The sequence below is a fragment of the Amblyomma americanum genome, chromosome 2, assembly GCF_052857255.1.
Source record: "Amblyomma americanum isolate KBUSLIRL-KWMA chromosome 2, ASM5285725v1, whole genome shotgun sequence".
NCBI classification, from domain to species: domain Eukaryota; kingdom Metazoa; phylum Arthropoda; class Arachnida; order Ixodida; family Ixodidae; genus Amblyomma; species Amblyomma americanum.
Window position 1 is genome coordinate 75,061,404 of NC_135498.1, and position 17,136 is coordinate 75,078,539.

A 17,136-nucleotide genomic window follows, 5' to 3' on the forward strand; every position below is an offset into this window, starting at 1 on the left:
AGTTACAACCACAACAGTGATAACTGCTGGCCTCATAAGATGTGAGACGGGCAAATAATGCTACAGCACTGTGCAGCCAATTAGATGCAGAGGTCTTGGTGAGAGAGACTCCAAGCGGATAGTCTGTCGGCCAGCATAAAGAGTGCCGTCAATCTTTGCATAATTTACGACAGTGCTTAGGGCGAAAGCGTTCATGGTCAAGATTACTGCGGCAAACATAGGCTCACTTCCCCAACAATCGTTCTGTCTGAACTATGTGATTCAATTATATTCAACTGCTATCGTTGAGTTGCGTAATGTTTCCAAAAGAAGCGTATTCGCTGCACTAACCTTAGGGTGAAGCAATCTTTGATAATGCAGCTTTTCTTGACAGCCAGAGACTCTTCCTACTTGGCATATGTACTTTTCGTTTCAGTTCACGTATTTCAAGAATTACTTCTCCGTCGAAGAGGTTCCCGCTCTACGCTTGGCAATATGCTTCGTTCAAGACTGCAACGAACAAGACCTACAGGCACTAGTTGATACAGGTAAGCAAAAATTATTGCCGCTTTTAGTTGCCCTCTGTGACAGTCGTAACAGTCATTGCTATGGATAACGTGCAGACTTTGAAGAAAATTTGCAGCCCACCGCGGCCGTGGAATGTGAGGTCCTTCTACCTCTCAATGTTCTTGCACGTAATGAGGTCTTCTTGAGCAAGAGGGCCTACCCTCGATTCTTTCAGGCCCCACTTCTCGGTAGTGCTTAACCTGTGTCCACTGTCGTGACAGGCTCCAAACTTTTGAAAAACACTTTACTTGTCTTTTGCATGTCAGAAGGGACAAAGGGCAACATTTAGCGTTCAAAAGCGCTAAAACAAGACCTGAACCACACGAGCTATGTTAGCACGCTGGAAGAGTCAGCTATGCGCGCTGGTTAGAAGTATTGCGTAGGCCTGTGTTGTTAATGGGAAAAGAAAAAGAACTATCTTTATAGGTTACAAATACCTACGCATGCTCATTGATCAACGCTTCATAATCAAATGGTGCAGTGTGGAAGAACAAGATTCATTTATTTGACAAGATACAGTGAATCCTCCCTACTCCAGGAAATCTTCGGGGTGATAAAAAAAAGAGCTTCCAATTAGAACGGAAATTTATCTGCGAACTGATTAAACGCGAATCCATAGCACCGATGACTTGGCGGTTGGATATAAATATCTCCTTCTGCTTCGTTTCGTGTATTGCTTGCACACTTCACAGCCCAGGGCGCCTAGGAACGTGATGAGGGTACTCACTTGGCCTTCAATTTAAGACCCCAATATTAATACATCCTGTGTATTTACTCTTATTTATCAGCAAAACACAATTAGAAAAAAGTACTTTTCACACATAACAGGCCGAAGATCTTGGCGTGAAATAACTACTTGAAAGTGGGTCAGCATACACTGCACTCATACACAAGAACGAGCTTACTGTAACGTTCGCCACTGCGAAAGTCCTATTTTGCTTTCGCCCTTAAATACTCATCATGCAACGCGGTCATCTGCTCTAGATTAATTTTTGGGCACATGCTAGAAACGATCGCTCGTGGCTGCTAAGAATATCCTTTTTTTTTCTTTCGAAAGCGCCAGTTGTTTGCACGACATGCTCAAGAAATTTAATAATAATAATAATAATAATTGGTTTTTGAGGAAAGGAAATGGCGCAGTATCTGTCTCATATATCGTTGGACACCTGAACCGCGCAGTAAGGAAAGGAATAAAGGAGGAAGTGAAAGAAGAAAGGAAAAAGAGGTGCCGTAGTGGAGGGCTCCGGAATAATTTCGACCACCTGGGGATCTTTAACGTGCACTGACATCGCACAGCACACGGGCGCTTCCGAAATTCATTTTGCATCACCCCTATCGGTCACAGGGGTTTATGAGAATGATCGGTGCGCCAAAGCTATATTTATTTACTGCCGGCTAAAAATAAAAAGCTGCATGTGGCACAAAGAAATCTATGGGTCTGCCATAGACATACATAAATCTTGTATGAGGAATAAGCTTGGCCACATGCTTTAGGTAAATAGTTCATTACGTTGTTGTTCATCTCGACTGCCCTCAAGGCATACAAGGCACTCTTTGCCTACCTGAGAGCGACTGGATTGAGTGACAAATTGTGACAGCATTGAGCATGTGTGTGTGTTATGCCTTTTTCCCTTCTCTCTTCCTTCTTTTACTCCCCTAATTCCTCTTCCCCAGTGCAGGGTAGCCAACCGGAACCCCTTTCTGGTTAACATCCCTGCCTTTCCCTCCTTCTCTTTATCTATCTATCTCTATCATTACGTTTTCTTTTTTCTCCCGTTTTACAGTGAAGCCCTCGCTCGTGCGCATTGAAGTCTCAAACTGTGTAACAGCTGAAATGGAGCCGTGGACTGTCGCACAAATAGGCATTGTGTAAGTTGTTCTCATTTGCATTCGCTTTGCGGCAACGAAAGATAAATTGTATGTGGATCAGGAGTTTACGAGACGTTCAATAGTCTGCTCCTTCAATATACTTCAAGGCGAATTCGAAACAGCGAAGATATCCTCTGCTTTATGTATTTTCGTGTCTTTTCCTTCGAACAACATTATCAGTTATTCTAACTCTTCTGCGCTTTTCAAAATGTAAAGAGCTGAATATATTAACGAAACTGCGGCATCTTGCTTCCGTGAGATAACTGGAGCGCCACTGAATGAAGAAATTAATACCTTTCAATCAAATAATCAGCCTGGATGATTTGGTGTGAACAGTAGACCTTTCGGTGCGCTCATCAAACGAAGCTCCTGGCGCCTGGCGTCAACACCCGACCGGTTTTATCCGTTAGGGTGCGCATTCATGAACAATCTGACTGCTGAGGATATCAGACCAGTGTGATACTTTTAGTGTGCATGCCTAAGCAGTTCACGGCAAGGTACTTTGGCTTCAGGCAACGAAAGATAAGTTGTAATAAGGGTTCAGCTGCATACCCGATAGGTGGCGAACAGGGCGTATAGCAGCCCATCTGGAAGCTCCTCTCGTCTGCGTGCCGCATAATGCGAAAGAAACAGTTGAAATCCAGATTTATTGCATTCCCCTTCAGAGCATCTTCTCTTTTCAATAAACACCAGGTAGGAAACGAAAGCATGGCATTCCACTATTCTCGTGTAGTTAATAAAAATGGGTGAATCATTTACTTTAAATTTGCGATCGTTGAGCTGCATAAGAACTAACGAAAAATATTTTTGTCTAAAATGAGGAACTTTAATGAGAATGGTGGTCCTCTCTTAAGTGTTTGTATGCTTTCACTTGCAGCATATTCTTAGGCATCATTATAGCTGCTGTTATATTCAGTACGTGGGTGGACTACTGTACGAAGAACAAGCCAAAATGGCAGAAAGAACACAGTAAGTGAAGGACTCTCGCATTTCGTCTACCTTCGTGTCTTGGATTTCGACGGCGTCATTTTTCTAAAGCAAGTAGTTGCTAGCGCTTTTTTTCGTACAACAGCCTTTTTGTACTGATGCTTGCATCTTACATGCATAAAAAACAGACGTTAAACAAGAAACACTTATTTCCTTTGCGTCATGCTATCTTTTTTTCAATTTCAGAGCTTTTTCAAAAGCGTTTCAAATTAATCACTAGGATTCATTCTTCATAAAAATGGCTTTGAAATAAATTGTAAATATTCGCGAACTCTTAAACCTTAACTCAAGGGATATTAAATCGATCTTTTACTCAAGCAAGCCTTGCAGGTTCCGACAGATAAAAGCGCCGGTTAAACAGTACTATTTGTCTAATGCAAGCCGTAGAGTAGAAGCTGTCCTAGTTTAGTATGTTGATAGTAATATCTTATCTCCCATCGCCATGCCCTTCACGCCTAGGTACACTGTACGAACTCTGCAAGGGATTCTCCCTCATATCCAACACACGCATGCTGCTTAGGGTGGCTGACAAGGCCAATGCTGAGCAACACGCCCTCCAGTTCCTGCACGGCATGAGGTTCTGGTGCATCGTCCACATCGTGTTGTGCCACTGCGGACAGACTATGTCGGACAGTTGGTGTGAGTAGATAGCACGCATGCCGTCCGCTGTGCTTTTAACACCTCGCTTTCTATGTGGTGTCAAGGTGGCCGAGTCTAATGAAAAGTTATTGGCAGAGCTCAGCTTACCGGCTTAGTGCATTAATCAGCGAAAGCTGTTACAGCCTTGGTTTTGCCGTTTAGCCTTGCCTTTGGTGATTGAACCTACATAGTCAGCTGTAAGAGAATAGGAGCGGTGCTCATGCCCATCTCTGCTCACCCTTTCTCTCTATACTGTCTTCCGCTCTTCCCTTCTCTCTCCGCTAGACATGGAGAGATAACTTCCCTCTCTCCACTCTGCCACCTTCCAGTCGTGGCAGGCGGCCGACAACTGCCACGGTTGGCAGGTGGCGATTGAATTGAATTACTTAAATTTAAACAAGTTAGTCTAAGTTGACATACTTTTAAATATTTCAGTTAAATTTTACTATATCAGTAAGCAATTAAGGCCTTGCCGCTGACACTCTAGATTCTATGGTAGAATACTTGGCTACTTCGTTAAACCAAAGGTGTTGCAGCTTTCGCTGAAGATTGAAAGTGACTGCGGCACTAGTGCGTAGTTTGGAGTCACACTATTTTTAGGTCGGCCAGTAGATGCCGTCTCACTAGCCTGACTCTTGGCGTATAGTTCCGCAGACAAAAACACACGACATGAAGAAATGGTTCCTTATGCGAAACATGATTCCATCGTTTTATCTCTGCGAATGAAACCTCATTGTCATAATAAGGTGGATTGTTGAGCTAGTTGGTGCATGATCGAATAAATGGCAGCGGAAAGTAAACGAAGACATCGAAGAAACACACAGACGAGGACGATGCTGCACCGTCCTCGTCTGTGTGTTTCTTCGATGTCTTCGTTTACTTTCCGCTGCCATTTATTCGCTCATTGTCATAATTCTTACTTAGCGCTGCCGTTGATTGCAGTCAATGTATTCATGTATTTATTTAGTCACGCTCTTTTAACAATTACTGCACAAACCACCAGGAGGAAACCAGTGTTCTTACAAACATGGTAAGAACCCGCATGATCCTGTTCTCTTTAAATCACCACAAAAATTCGCTGTGTGAGCGCTCGAATTCCTGCTTTAAGTACACAGCAGATACGATGTCACTTCATTCGCACGCGATAGACGATTTTGTCGCCGTTTGTGAGAATCGTCACGACAGAAAGTGAGCACAGCGCCACAGCTTCACTGAAACTGTAAATAAGTGCTTACCATTGAGAGAGGTACTTTGTGAGGCTGATTTAGAGTTTCGTTGCTTGAATAGCGTGGTGCAAAATGGACAAACTATAAGCGACACACTTCCAAGATGGCGATTTCGGTTGCGATGCCTTTAATTAATCCTCGTTCCAAAATGTACTGATATTACGATATTGTGCCGTTGAGAGCGTGATCTCAATTATCTGTTGGTTTGTTTGATTTTTATTTTTCTTGCGCTTTGGGTCTCTTTTGTCGCTCGAATTCCGAGCGGATGATTTGGCAGCGGCCGGCGTAGCTGTAAATTTTCGTGTTGTTTGTTGCCATAAAAGAAAAATCCAGCTTCAACATTGTCAACACTAAAATTTGAGACTTTATTCATGCACGGTAATGCAAACACCCAAGGCACATAACACGCTGTAGGTTTAATCTACACGTTTCGCGCACATATGTCATCTTTGAAGCAATTGCGAAGATAACCCTCATCTCTGGCTCTCAGCGCGTAAGGTGACGAAGCGCTTTCGTTTGTGACTTTGATTCCGCTCTATATATTTAATTCAGAGCGCCGAAAGCAAATGCAGAATAAAACATATCTATTCATGCATCATTGCTACAGTGTAGATATTTGGCGCCCTTAGTATATACTTAAACATTTACCATTGCTGCGCTGCGTAATCAGCACAGGTGCTCACTATCATTGGCCCCACGTTGATTGCCCTTAGTTCCCTTGGAGCCCTAATCTGATTTTAGCAATCAGAAGCATTCATTCTCAAATTATAGCAGTGATAGAGAGCAACAGGACAATTGCGGTCGCACTCGTCTTCCTTATCTTTGCCAGCACATTAACTCCAAAAAGTCATCAGTGTCCCGAAAGTAACAATGCAAAGCATACTTCTAAGTGCATTACGGTGCTCTCCTGTCTGAAAGAGGCTAAGCAGCTCTTAAGGCTCTTCTCCTGACCAGCCGCTGCATAGTGTTAAATAAAACCCTTTCTCTCTCTGAAATGGTCACCAAATACAGATTTTTTTTTTTATTGCATGAATGGTGTATTGAAGTAGACAACTCCATCCCTATTTCCAGCGATGAAGCAGCGTGTTAATTTTTTGTCCCTGTGTTTCTTTCAGCACGTTTGTTGAATTTGCTGATCCTTTCTGATGATTGGTCGTTCATGATAATAACGGCAGGATTCAGCAGTGTTGGAACTTTCTTCTTCCTCAGGTAGGTTGAGTTATGTTTTTTAACTATTTAGAAGCAACAGCGAACTTTGACGGTGAAGCACTCGGCAATAAAATAAAACAGGCATCATCAGTCGGGAGACTTAGGCGCTGAGAAGAAATAAAGGAGGAATAAATTCGATCGCGCGTTTTTACATTACTCTAATGTATGTAAGAAAATTAAGTAAATCGGTCTCAAAGCTTTTCGATGATATTTTCCTCACACTGACACTTTTAAATCAACTGCATTTTTGAGATCATAATCAGTGATCCGCATTCTTTTGGGCCGCTAGTGAGAAAGTGCTGCGGATGTATTACGAAACTGGCTTTGTTCACATGTTATAGTATGACGAACGGATATATTCCTGGTTTATTAATCCTTGCCCCTGCAGTGCTCAATGATTTATTCACGCAAAGAACTTATTGGCCCCATTTTGGAAACCTCTAAGCACTTCTAAAGGAAGTTCTCATCTGGTTTTCCAGTGGATTTTTCCTCTGCCTTACCGTGAGCAGACAGAAGAGAACTGGCCCCGCAGTCTTTGTCATAGGAGTGCTCAGGCGGTTCATCAGGTAAGAAACTTTGGGAGAGGTTAAATAGGCAATAGAAAGCAATTGATGCAAGCTCACCGCATTAGCAATATTCGAGGAAGAAAATTCATTTATTATTTGTGACGTTGCCCCCTTCCTTTAAAAACAGGGCGATAAATGTGTTTCATTTAAAGTGGTAAAAACAGGATTTCTGCAATTTCAGGACGGTTTCGGATACAATGACGTGGTTTACAAACACATTCGTCAAATTTTTCGGCATTAGAGTTACAGCGATGATAGAACACTGCATTCAGTGTTCTAACCATAGCGATGTCAGCAGCGTACTTACAGCACGTGCTGACGTATAGCGTTCTATAGTAGCGAACGCAGATTGAACGTGAGCGAAAATCACCACGCACTGCACTTAAATATTGCTCGCAAATTTTAGCCTGCCATAACATCGTACGCTAATGTTTAGAACTGTCAAGAATGTTTGATAGCTGAACGACATGCATGGAAGCAGTGGCATGTCCCATGAAATTTCCCTCGACGTTATAACATACACCACACGCCGATCAAAGAAGTGGTAAAGGTCGGCTGAGCAAAAGCTAAGCATTTGATGATAGTGAATTTTTAGGCGCAAGGGCATCTGCCGCCAAACAGCGTCATGGCACAAGGTGTAGTCGTTTGCTCAAGGTTGGGTCATAATAATAATAATATTTGGTTTTTGGGGAAAGGAAATGGCGCAGTATCTGTCTCATATATCGTTGGACACCTGAACCACGCCGTAAGGGAAGGGATAAGGGAGGGAGTGTAAGAAAAAAGGAAGAATGAGGGGCCGTAGTGGAGGGCTCCGGAATAATTTCGACCACCTGGGGATCTTCAACTTGCACTGACATCGCACAGCACACGGGCGCCTTAGCGTTTTTCCTCCATAAAAACGCAGCCACCGCGGTCGGGTTCGAACCCGGGAACTCCGGATGAGTAGTCGAGCGCCCTAACCACTGAGCCACCGCGGCGGGTCAAGGTTGGGTCAAAGACCCATTTTCCAAGCATTTCACCCTGCATAACCCGAGCACCAGGCCAGGAAAGCTTGTATCCATTGTATCACCGGTGGGTACCCGGCGTCACTGGGATAGAACCCCGCACCTCCCGCATGCGAGGCGGATGTCCAAACCACTAGGCCACCGCTGCGGTGAAAGCTACGCATTTAAAACAAAACGGCATGCGCAGGTACCAATAAAAATGCATCATATGGTATCTAAGGAAATGAATAGTTGTTTTGTGTGTCTCTTTCGTCCATTTACCCGCAGGACTTGCATTCCGCTCTTCTTCATCATCATGTGTATGTACCTGCTGCCCCGATTCGTCACCGGACCGGACACCAAAGCGTTCTTCCAGAAGATGTACCGGGAAATGGAGGTTCACTGGTGGCATCTGCTTGTCATGATCAGAAATTTTTTCGACATCACTCCGTGGGTAAGCTTTGCACATTTAATTTGTTCAAACCCGTACCTAGAAACAGCGCAAACCTTTGTTCAAAAACATGCAGTTGCTTCCTGAATTACACATAGGCGTTGCACAGCACGGAAACACTGCCAAGACCAGGACTAACTCTTTTCTTTCGCCTTCTTTTCATTTATGAATCTCTGCTCCCCTCCCTACTCCTGTTTTTCGATGTTAGCGGCCACTGGTCAAAGCAATTTATGAGTGGAATATAGCAGAATAAAACTCATAAGGTTCAGAATAATACTAAGTAAATTTGAATCTGAAGAGGGCGCGAAAGAGACATACACAAGGGAGGCACATGTAACGCAGAGAAAGGCGCCAACTTACAAGTGAAGTTACTCGCCCAAACCATCCCAGTTGCTATATCGCAGAAGCCTTTCCAAAAAAAAAGCGTAAAAACCGCCAACAGCTATCAGCATAAGGATTCCTGTCGTGACTGCTGACGGGCAAGAAAAACAATTGAGCACAAGAAAGCAAATGAAAGCATCACAAGAAAAAGTAAAATTATTTGACTTACTCCCAAGATTATCCAGACGCACCACAACAAAAAAAAATCAACAGCACCTGGAACATGGCATCATATGGACCTTCCACATGCGCACTTGTCCAAGACAAGACGCTAAAAAATGCAACACTCCTACCTGAATTAAATATACGCCAAACGGCGCACATGAAAACTTAAAACTTACGAAGAAACGTCACAGCTTCGAAGAAATAATAGAAGCATACTATAATCAGCAGAGTCGGTAGACGATAAAAAAAAAGCCGAGGGCAAAAAAAGCGCTCATAAAATTTAAAAGGTTTAAAACCTTTGGGAATCCTTCGACAAAACGCCTTCAATGAAAAACATTCGAAAAAGCGAGCGGTGAGCTTTATTGTGCAGAACTGTTCCTCTCCCTCCCCCCCCCCCCCCCCCCTCCTAACCTGTCAGCAGTCGCGCCGAGAATCAGTATGCCGATGATTGTTGGCGGTTGTAACGCTTCTTCGTGAAAGGCTTTTGTGATATGGCTCGGGCGCATCACAGAAATGGGAGGGTTTGGGCGTATATACTTCGGTTGTAAGTTGGCACTTGTCCCGTTGTTTTCAAGTGCCTTCCTTGTACCTGTCTCCTTTGTGCCATCTTCAGAATCAACTTTAGCTATGAACCAACTTGCCCGAACTAAAGTACTACTTGATAATATGGAGATTTAGTATAGGGTCAGCGAGCTAGCAGACCTGAAGGGAATTACGTTAGCGTGCCGCAAGCAACTTATTCACACAGAGAGTTTTAGCATAGCTTTATGAAACCGTTCAACGCGATCTAGATTACATGAAGGCCGAAGATCCTTTTAAAGCGGTTGCCACTACCACTATTCTGCCAAACTACTGTATATAATCGCCTTTTACATCCAATTAAGACAAAAAGTATGGTGGAGCTGCCATAAAAAGAACGTAAACCAAAAAGCTCCTGCCTGTGCCCCTACCAATTAAGACAGTAACGCTTATTTCTTCTAGCAAAATTCCAAAACAACGCAATGGTGATTATAATTATGTAAAATAAACACAGTAAGCAAAGAGGCGCCATCTAGTTTTGAAACGAGTAAGTAGAAATCGCTCAAACTAGAATACTTTCCATCGCATGACATGTAATGCTCGAAATATTTTTTTTGTATAATGAAAATAAATTTGCGTGTTAAAATATTTGGACCCACAAAGCACTTACAAAGCTCGAAACCTAATTCCGTTACGTTACGAGCAGTTGTGTTACGTTCCGAGCAGTTGCAGACGGTTGCAATGCAGCTGGACGCTCCATTAGGCCTGGACGCGCTAGAATCGAGACTACTGCCGTGCCTCGTTAATGTGGACACTTTGGTTTCCGAGCAAAACTGTCCATAAAGGGAGTCGTCCATAATAACAAATCACGAAAAGGAAATCAGAAATAAAGCAATTTCTTATTAGGTTATGTTTTGTGAATAGTAGTAGACAGTAAAGGGGAAATTACAATGAAACCTTGGCAATTGGAAGTGCATTCTTTTGGTCACCATTATATTTTATATAGCGTGTCGCAGTTTGAAGCCCCTAGTGACGCATTACATGCGTAATGGAATCTGTTGTCATGATGACATAACTTCTACTTCGACTCTTTGCATCCTATCCACCGGTAGTACATATCCATACATAGTCGCTGGCAGGTGTTGACAGTGGCTTCATGTTCTTCACATCGAATGATGAAATACAGCAAACCGTAAAGAACTGCAACTGGGTACGTTGGCACTGTAAAACACGAAAGCTTAAAGAATGGCCATCACTGTGAGGCACTTACACTTTCCATTTCCTTTCGCTGGTGTTCTTCTTTCAAAATACAGGAAAGGAAACATCTGTTTGGGGCAGTCAACGTTTAGTGCACATCACTGTCTATATCAACAAGACCGAAATACATGGGTTCCAATGGTCTTTGTGCATTTTCGCCCTGTCCTTTCTCCGGACAGGGAGTTTCCATATTAACGAGGTTTAAATGCATTCAAAAAGTTTGGTCCCCCAGAAAAACTGTCCATAATACGAATCGTCCATATTAACGGAGATCGTATTAACGGGGCATGACTGTATATCCTAAAAACTGGGCTGAATGAATGAATGAATGAATGAATGAATGAATGAATGAATGAATGAATGAATGAATGAATGAATGAATGAATGAATGAATGAATGAATGAATGAATGAATGAATGAATGAATGAATCGCAGTGAGTGCTCATTCAGCTGAAGCGAGGGGCTCTCGGTTGGAAGGACCCCGCCATGTTTTCACGTTAAGCGCGCAAAAGCCAGAACGCTAACTTCTGAAAATAGCGTGCGTACGCAAACGCTGATTCCCCGTTAGCGTCCTGCGCACTCTTGACTTGTTATTCCGCTAAGCGCGCAATCATGCAAATCCGGCTATACTGAAACCCAGGAATATTACGGTCCTTCTTAAATCGTTCTCTGTTCTGGTTATTTTGGCTCCTCGAAATTAGCTGCTGCCGTAAGACCGCATAAAAAGCTAAAAATGGAGTGGAGTGTAAAAAAAAGCAGATACATTTTTACACCGGTTTAGGCATCAGTTCTCTTTCTTGTTCTGAGCACATTACGACTGCGCAAACGAGGTAAGTAAAGGAGAATGCCAAACTCAATCATCCGTCCACAGCGAGGACAACATATTGAGCAAAGTACAAACATTTCGTTGCAATACTCTCTCCTGCTGTCTTGGGTATAGTTTTTGTGCGCTTCTAATTTCTCTACTATATTTTCTGTAACCTTATTTCTTTATTCCCAACAATGACTGACAACTCAACAAACAATTTTTTTCTTCTCTGCCAGGACGTGCTGCCCCATTTTTGGTACCTTTCAACGGATTTCCAGCTTTTCACGATATCTCTTCTGGTACTCCTGGTATTTAAAAGGTAATGTGCGTATAGGACACGTCACAACAGAAAACGAATAACACAGAATAATAATGAAGATTTTATAGCAAGAAATATTCTTCTGGACAACCTTCACTTGACACTTGCGAGAAAGTGAATCTCAGCAAGCATAGTAATATCTGTAAGATCAGCAGCATTCGATCTTTAGACAAAGGTGTTACTGGGGCTAACTCGAAGCTGAAGTTTTTAATTCAAACTTCCTAATGAATTTTCCTATATCCCGACAAAACTGCAATTTACTCTCCGACATTGAAATATCAGAAATCCCAAACTGCGTGTTTTTCCTCCAGCATGCACTATTAGGTTCCTCCTCTCTGCTCCAATATTGCTGGATGCATTAAATGTGCACTTCCACATAATTTTTCTTCGCTGTGAACATGAATTATAAGGCACTTTCTGACTACGTTGATGTGTGTCTGGCACCAAAACAAGCATTCCTTGCTGGCTAAATTGCATAAAAATTATCCCAGCCTACATTCAAACTGGTGACGTCCGCATCGAAAATGTCTGCTGAACCACCGTTTGGAAGTGCAGTGTGGTGCATTCTAGATGCTGGGAGCGGCACCCAAAAACTGTGTGGGCCCGCCATAGTTTACGTGCGAAATGGGTCGGTGATTACTTTTTTTTCTTTTTTTTTCCTTTTTAGCTCATACATGCTTCATTTTCAACAAAAGCAATCTCTTTGTTGTTATAATGCGCTTATGTATCGAGAGAGGCAACTTAAATTTGTCCTCAGAGCGTCTTTAAATTAAAAAACAGCAAGTCTTAATTAGGAGTTTCCTATGCTCTAAATCAACCCCAATTCATACCGAAGCGTAATAATCTCGCACTTATCAATGTGTGTAAATCATCGAACTCACCTGCAGCACCTCAAAATAAGAGCGTAAGCAAATGGCTTCTCCAAAATCAGCAGCGAACGCTACTGAATAGTATCGCATGATACCAGCCTAAGAAGCACTAAGAAGCACCGAAATTATTTTTTTTCTTAGAAGCTTTGTCTCATGAACTGATCGATGGGCTTTCTGAGGGATCAACTATCAACCCGGTTCTTGCAGTCTTTTACAATTAATATGTTCTTTTTTCGCAGTCGCAAAATGTTGGCCGTGGCGGCGTTCCTATTGCTGTCGCTACTGGGATGCGCCGTCGGAACTTGGGTTGTGGACGCCTCCGATCTACCTCCGTTCATGATCTTTCCGGGCCCCATACTGCAGTGAGTTCTCATTGGAACTATACGTCTGCATGTGCCGAGCATGACTGAGATGAACTGAAATGTTTTAATGCGTGCAACACTGGAAGAGACAAATATCACTATGGTGTTGATTTTTGCGTGGATGTAGAGCTTGGCAATTCACAAATAAATACAAGTGTCAGTGGCAAGCAAAAATTTATGACAACCTGGAATTAGGAAATATCACGTCCACAAAATACTTACTCTCAAAACAAAACACCCAAATTGCGCACGTTAGAACGGTATAATGGCTAGTGATTAATTTTAATCAGAAATACCCGACAGCAATACAACAGCGGCCCGTTATTTTTCTGAGGAAAGACTGGGTGTTTGAGGAAGAAAGGCTTGCAAGAAAATGCTAACGCATTAGATTAAACGTCCTAATTCTGTACTCGAGACAGGGGAAACTATGATGCGTGCCTTAATACAACGCATCTACCCGCCGCGGTGACTCAGTAGTTATGGCGCTCGACTACTGAGCCGAAGTACCCGGGTTCGAACCCGACCGCGGCGGCCGCGTTTCGATGGAGGCGAAATTCAAAAGGCGCCCGTCTGCTGTGCGATGTCAGTGCACGTTAAAGATCACCAGGTGGACGAAATTATTCCGGAGCTGTTCACTGCGGCACCTCTTTCTTCTTTGATTAAAAGAATAAAGCGTGAAGCTAGAACACAGACCTAGAAGAGAGGACAAGCGCTAACCTTCTTCTATGTCTGTGTCCTGTAGTTACATGCTCCAGTCTTTTAATTAAAGATGACACACCAACGAGTCCAGTTTTCCGCCTTGACCTCTTGCCTCCTTCCTTCTCTTAGTCCCTCCTTTATCCCTTCCTTACGGCGTGGTTCGGGTGTACACGGAGATACATGAGACAGTTGCCGTGCGATTTTCCTTCCTCAAAAATCAATTTTCTATTTTTTTTGCCCTTAGCACTGAGTACACTGCCACCGCAGATATACGGAACGCTTTCCGGCTTGAAGACAGCCAAGATGGTATTTTCCGAAGGCAGAAATACGCAAGAGGAGCCTGAAGCGACTGCTGGAGAACAAGAGAGCAAATTATTCTTGTGGGGGAAGGAAGCTTCTAGAATAATCTATATAACGTATAAGTCCTTCAGTAGGAAATGGAACGAAGAGTTCGCACAAAAAAGAATGTTTTGGTTGTTTCTACTTTTAAATTTAAACTCACTTTTACTTATTCTACGCTAATAGAAAAACTAGTTATAAGACAGCAAAGACACGCTTTTAATAATTAACAATACAGTAGTCATTAATCAATACTCAAACTTTGTTCCGTTTTATATCGGAGAGACTTGTACATGTAAGGAGTTGTACCTATTAGTAAGGTGAAAACCATGTCTGCAGAGAAGGTAGTAGATCTCTCTCTCTCTCTACAACTCCTAGGCACCGGCCCTCATGTTGTTTTGCGGTGACGCAGCGGATGGAAGTGGGCACACAATAATGTTTTAAAGGCACCTTACGCGCTTATTGTACCGGCCGCACAATATGGCAGCGTTTCTTTCAAATGCGCTTTTGACATTTTACCTGCGTGTTCAACATTCGAAAAAGTAAAAAAAAAATCGGCAGTAAGACCTTGGAAGGCCGCTCCAGTAGGTTACAGGCTTAAATCGAAAAAGGCCTGACAGTGCATTAAAGACAGGTAGCGGCCAGTCTTCCAGTGATAGTCTGGTTATTTGAGAACAGTATAGAGGGTGGCTGGAAAATTGGGGCAGTAAAAAGGGCTGATCTCAAGCCGAAATAATAAGCCAAGCAGAAGAAGCAAAACTCTACTTCATGAAAGCCGCTTTAGCACACTTGTCTCCCCGCACCGCACAGAAGCAGCTCATGACGGGCAACGGGAGTACGTAGACATAAATATTGGGGGCATTTACAGGGAAACTTAGAATATGTTTGCAATACTGACCGAATGACTTCGCCGCAAATCGAGCCATTCACCGCGTCAGGTTGAATTCTGCTCCAGGGACCGCCAGTTACAAAAGCTGACCAGGCTTCGCTGTCCCCCGTGGTTTCATGCACATCAATAAGCTGAGCCGACTTCTAGAGGGCTAGTTTTTCGTAATTAAACTATCCTACTAAACAAGCCTAAATAAACTATTCACCGATAATGGCCTTTAGCTTCTTGAGAATTTAGGGAAGGCATTTAGTCCTTTAGAGAATGGTCTAGAGGATTCTCTTTTTAGCTCACATACATATTTACCATTTCTGGCGTTGTTGCAGGGTGATGCAGAGAACAGTCAACGAGTACTACACGCGGCCTTACTATCATGCCGTGTGCTACTTCAGCGGGTGCATGACGTTCCTTCTCATGGACGACTTTAGGAAGCGGCGAATCAGCAAGGTACGTTTTTTACCATCGGGTGAGTTCGTCAATGAATAACATGTGTGCGGCCAGTTTAGAAGATTAGCAGGGAGGCCAGTGCCGGGCCGGTTTTGTCGCCTTTCCCAGGGCATTTGAGGCGGAGTATGCAGTGCGTTCACGAAAGGCATTCGAAACGTGTGACATCGCCATGTATAGTTCATATTAAGAACGAAACCTGCTTGTTATTAGATAAGCAGCTTTCTTGAGAAGGGAGTGTTTCCAATTATTTCAAATTCTCGGAAACTGCAAGCTGTGCAGAAAAAAGACTACCGGTAGATAAACCTTTTCTACAAGGCGTCCTTATCAAATCCTATCGTTTGATTCGAAAACATTTTTGTATTCTTGCACGCTCATGTCTCGCTTGCTTTTCGCACATATCAACTATATATAAAGTAATCTGAACAGGCTGAAAGAAGAAAGTTCCCGCATGCTTTCCTCACACATTCCGGGTGTTTCAGAGAACACTTTGAATTATATTCAAGAATGCGCTTTTTGGGATTAAGATGTGGCTTTTGTCAGACGGTATTACCAGTGTCGGCGAACACCGAAAAACCATATAAACATTCGTTCCATTTTGAAGTAAGCGTCCACTGTATGGAATCCTGACACCACAACATTAAGAACGAAACTTGAACTTGTCCAAAACCGAGCTGCCCGTTTTGTTCTAAGTAATTATAAAATGAAACTAAGCATTACTCGTGCTAAGCAAAGCTTCGGATGGCGAGAGCTGAGGCATAGAAGAAAATGTCTCCGTCTTAAGTTATTACACAATATATTTCATGATTGCTCTGGTTTCACAAAAGTAAGCCACCTTCAGCCCCCAAGCTATGTATCCCAAAGAAAAGACCACCCAAAATAAGCTTAAACCATTTCAATGTAATAAATGGTTTAAAAATTCTTTCTGTTCAAATACGGTAGAAGAGTGGAATAATTTGCCAGTTTCCGTGGCTTCTACTTTATCTAATGACGCTTTCTTTTTAGCATTGAACCCTTAGAGCTTTATTTCTCTTGCAGTCCCCATTCTTTTATTATTTCTTTCAAAGCAATCTGTAAGGTCAATGGCTGTCCGGTGTTTACCGAGTTCTGAGTTGAAAAATTGTTTATTGCAGTTGTGCAGTCGTGTTTTGTCAATAGGCATTTCGATGCTTGCTACCTTTATGATTGTACCTTGTTTTGCAATATATCCCCCCGCATATTGTAATGCCTAACGGCGCTGTAGGATTATGCATAATAAATAAGTATATACGATTCGACTAGGTAAACTTATTTTTTAGCGTTTAAGTCTATTTTTTAAGGCTATAGTCACCTAGTTTTTTACTTAATCTAAAAAGATTGTCATTGTGGTAATTGTCCTCATGTGTGATGATAAGAGCCAATGCGCACACGCGCGCGCGCACACACACACACACACACACACAGATATATATATATATATATATATATATATATATATATATATATGAAATCGCAACCAACACACTTACATGAACAGATTCTACTGCTCTATGTTGCGGGGCAGTATAACGAATTCCCTTTTTAATGTTGAATTTTTCCTTGATTAGTTAAAAGCGACGCCAGGCCCCAGCTG

The 17,136-nt window shown here is 42.7% G+C and overlaps 1 protein-coding gene across 2 annotated transcripts in view; it reads left to right on the forward strand.

The window, feature by feature from the left end:
* Nucleotides 1-17,136, forward strand: part of LOC144121433 (nose resistant to fluoxetine protein 6-like) — a 51,593-nt gene that overhangs the window by 10,243 nt on the left and 24,214 nt on the right. The window contains exons 3-12 of one of the 2 annotated variants that reach the window (XM_077654622.1): nt 416-527; nt 2,331-2,415; nt 3,293-3,384; nt 3,862-4,041; nt 6,383-6,476; nt 6,956-7,042; nt 8,314-8,479; nt 11,843-11,925; nt 13,034-13,156; nt 15,407-15,527. In XM_077654622.1, coding sequence (XP_077510748.1) covers nt 416-527; nt 2,331-2,415; nt 3,293-3,384; nt 3,862-4,041; nt 6,383-6,476; nt 6,956-7,042; nt 8,314-8,479; nt 11,843-11,925; nt 13,034-13,156; nt 15,407-15,527 — 1,143 coding nt within the window. The remainder of the gene's footprint in view (nt 1-415; nt 528-2,330; nt 2,416-3,292; nt 3,385-3,861; nt 4,042-6,382; nt 6,477-6,955; nt 7,043-8,313; nt 8,480-11,842; nt 11,926-13,033; nt 13,157-15,406; nt 15,528-17,136) is intronic. The other variant, XM_077654623.1, reaches the window with a different exon arrangement.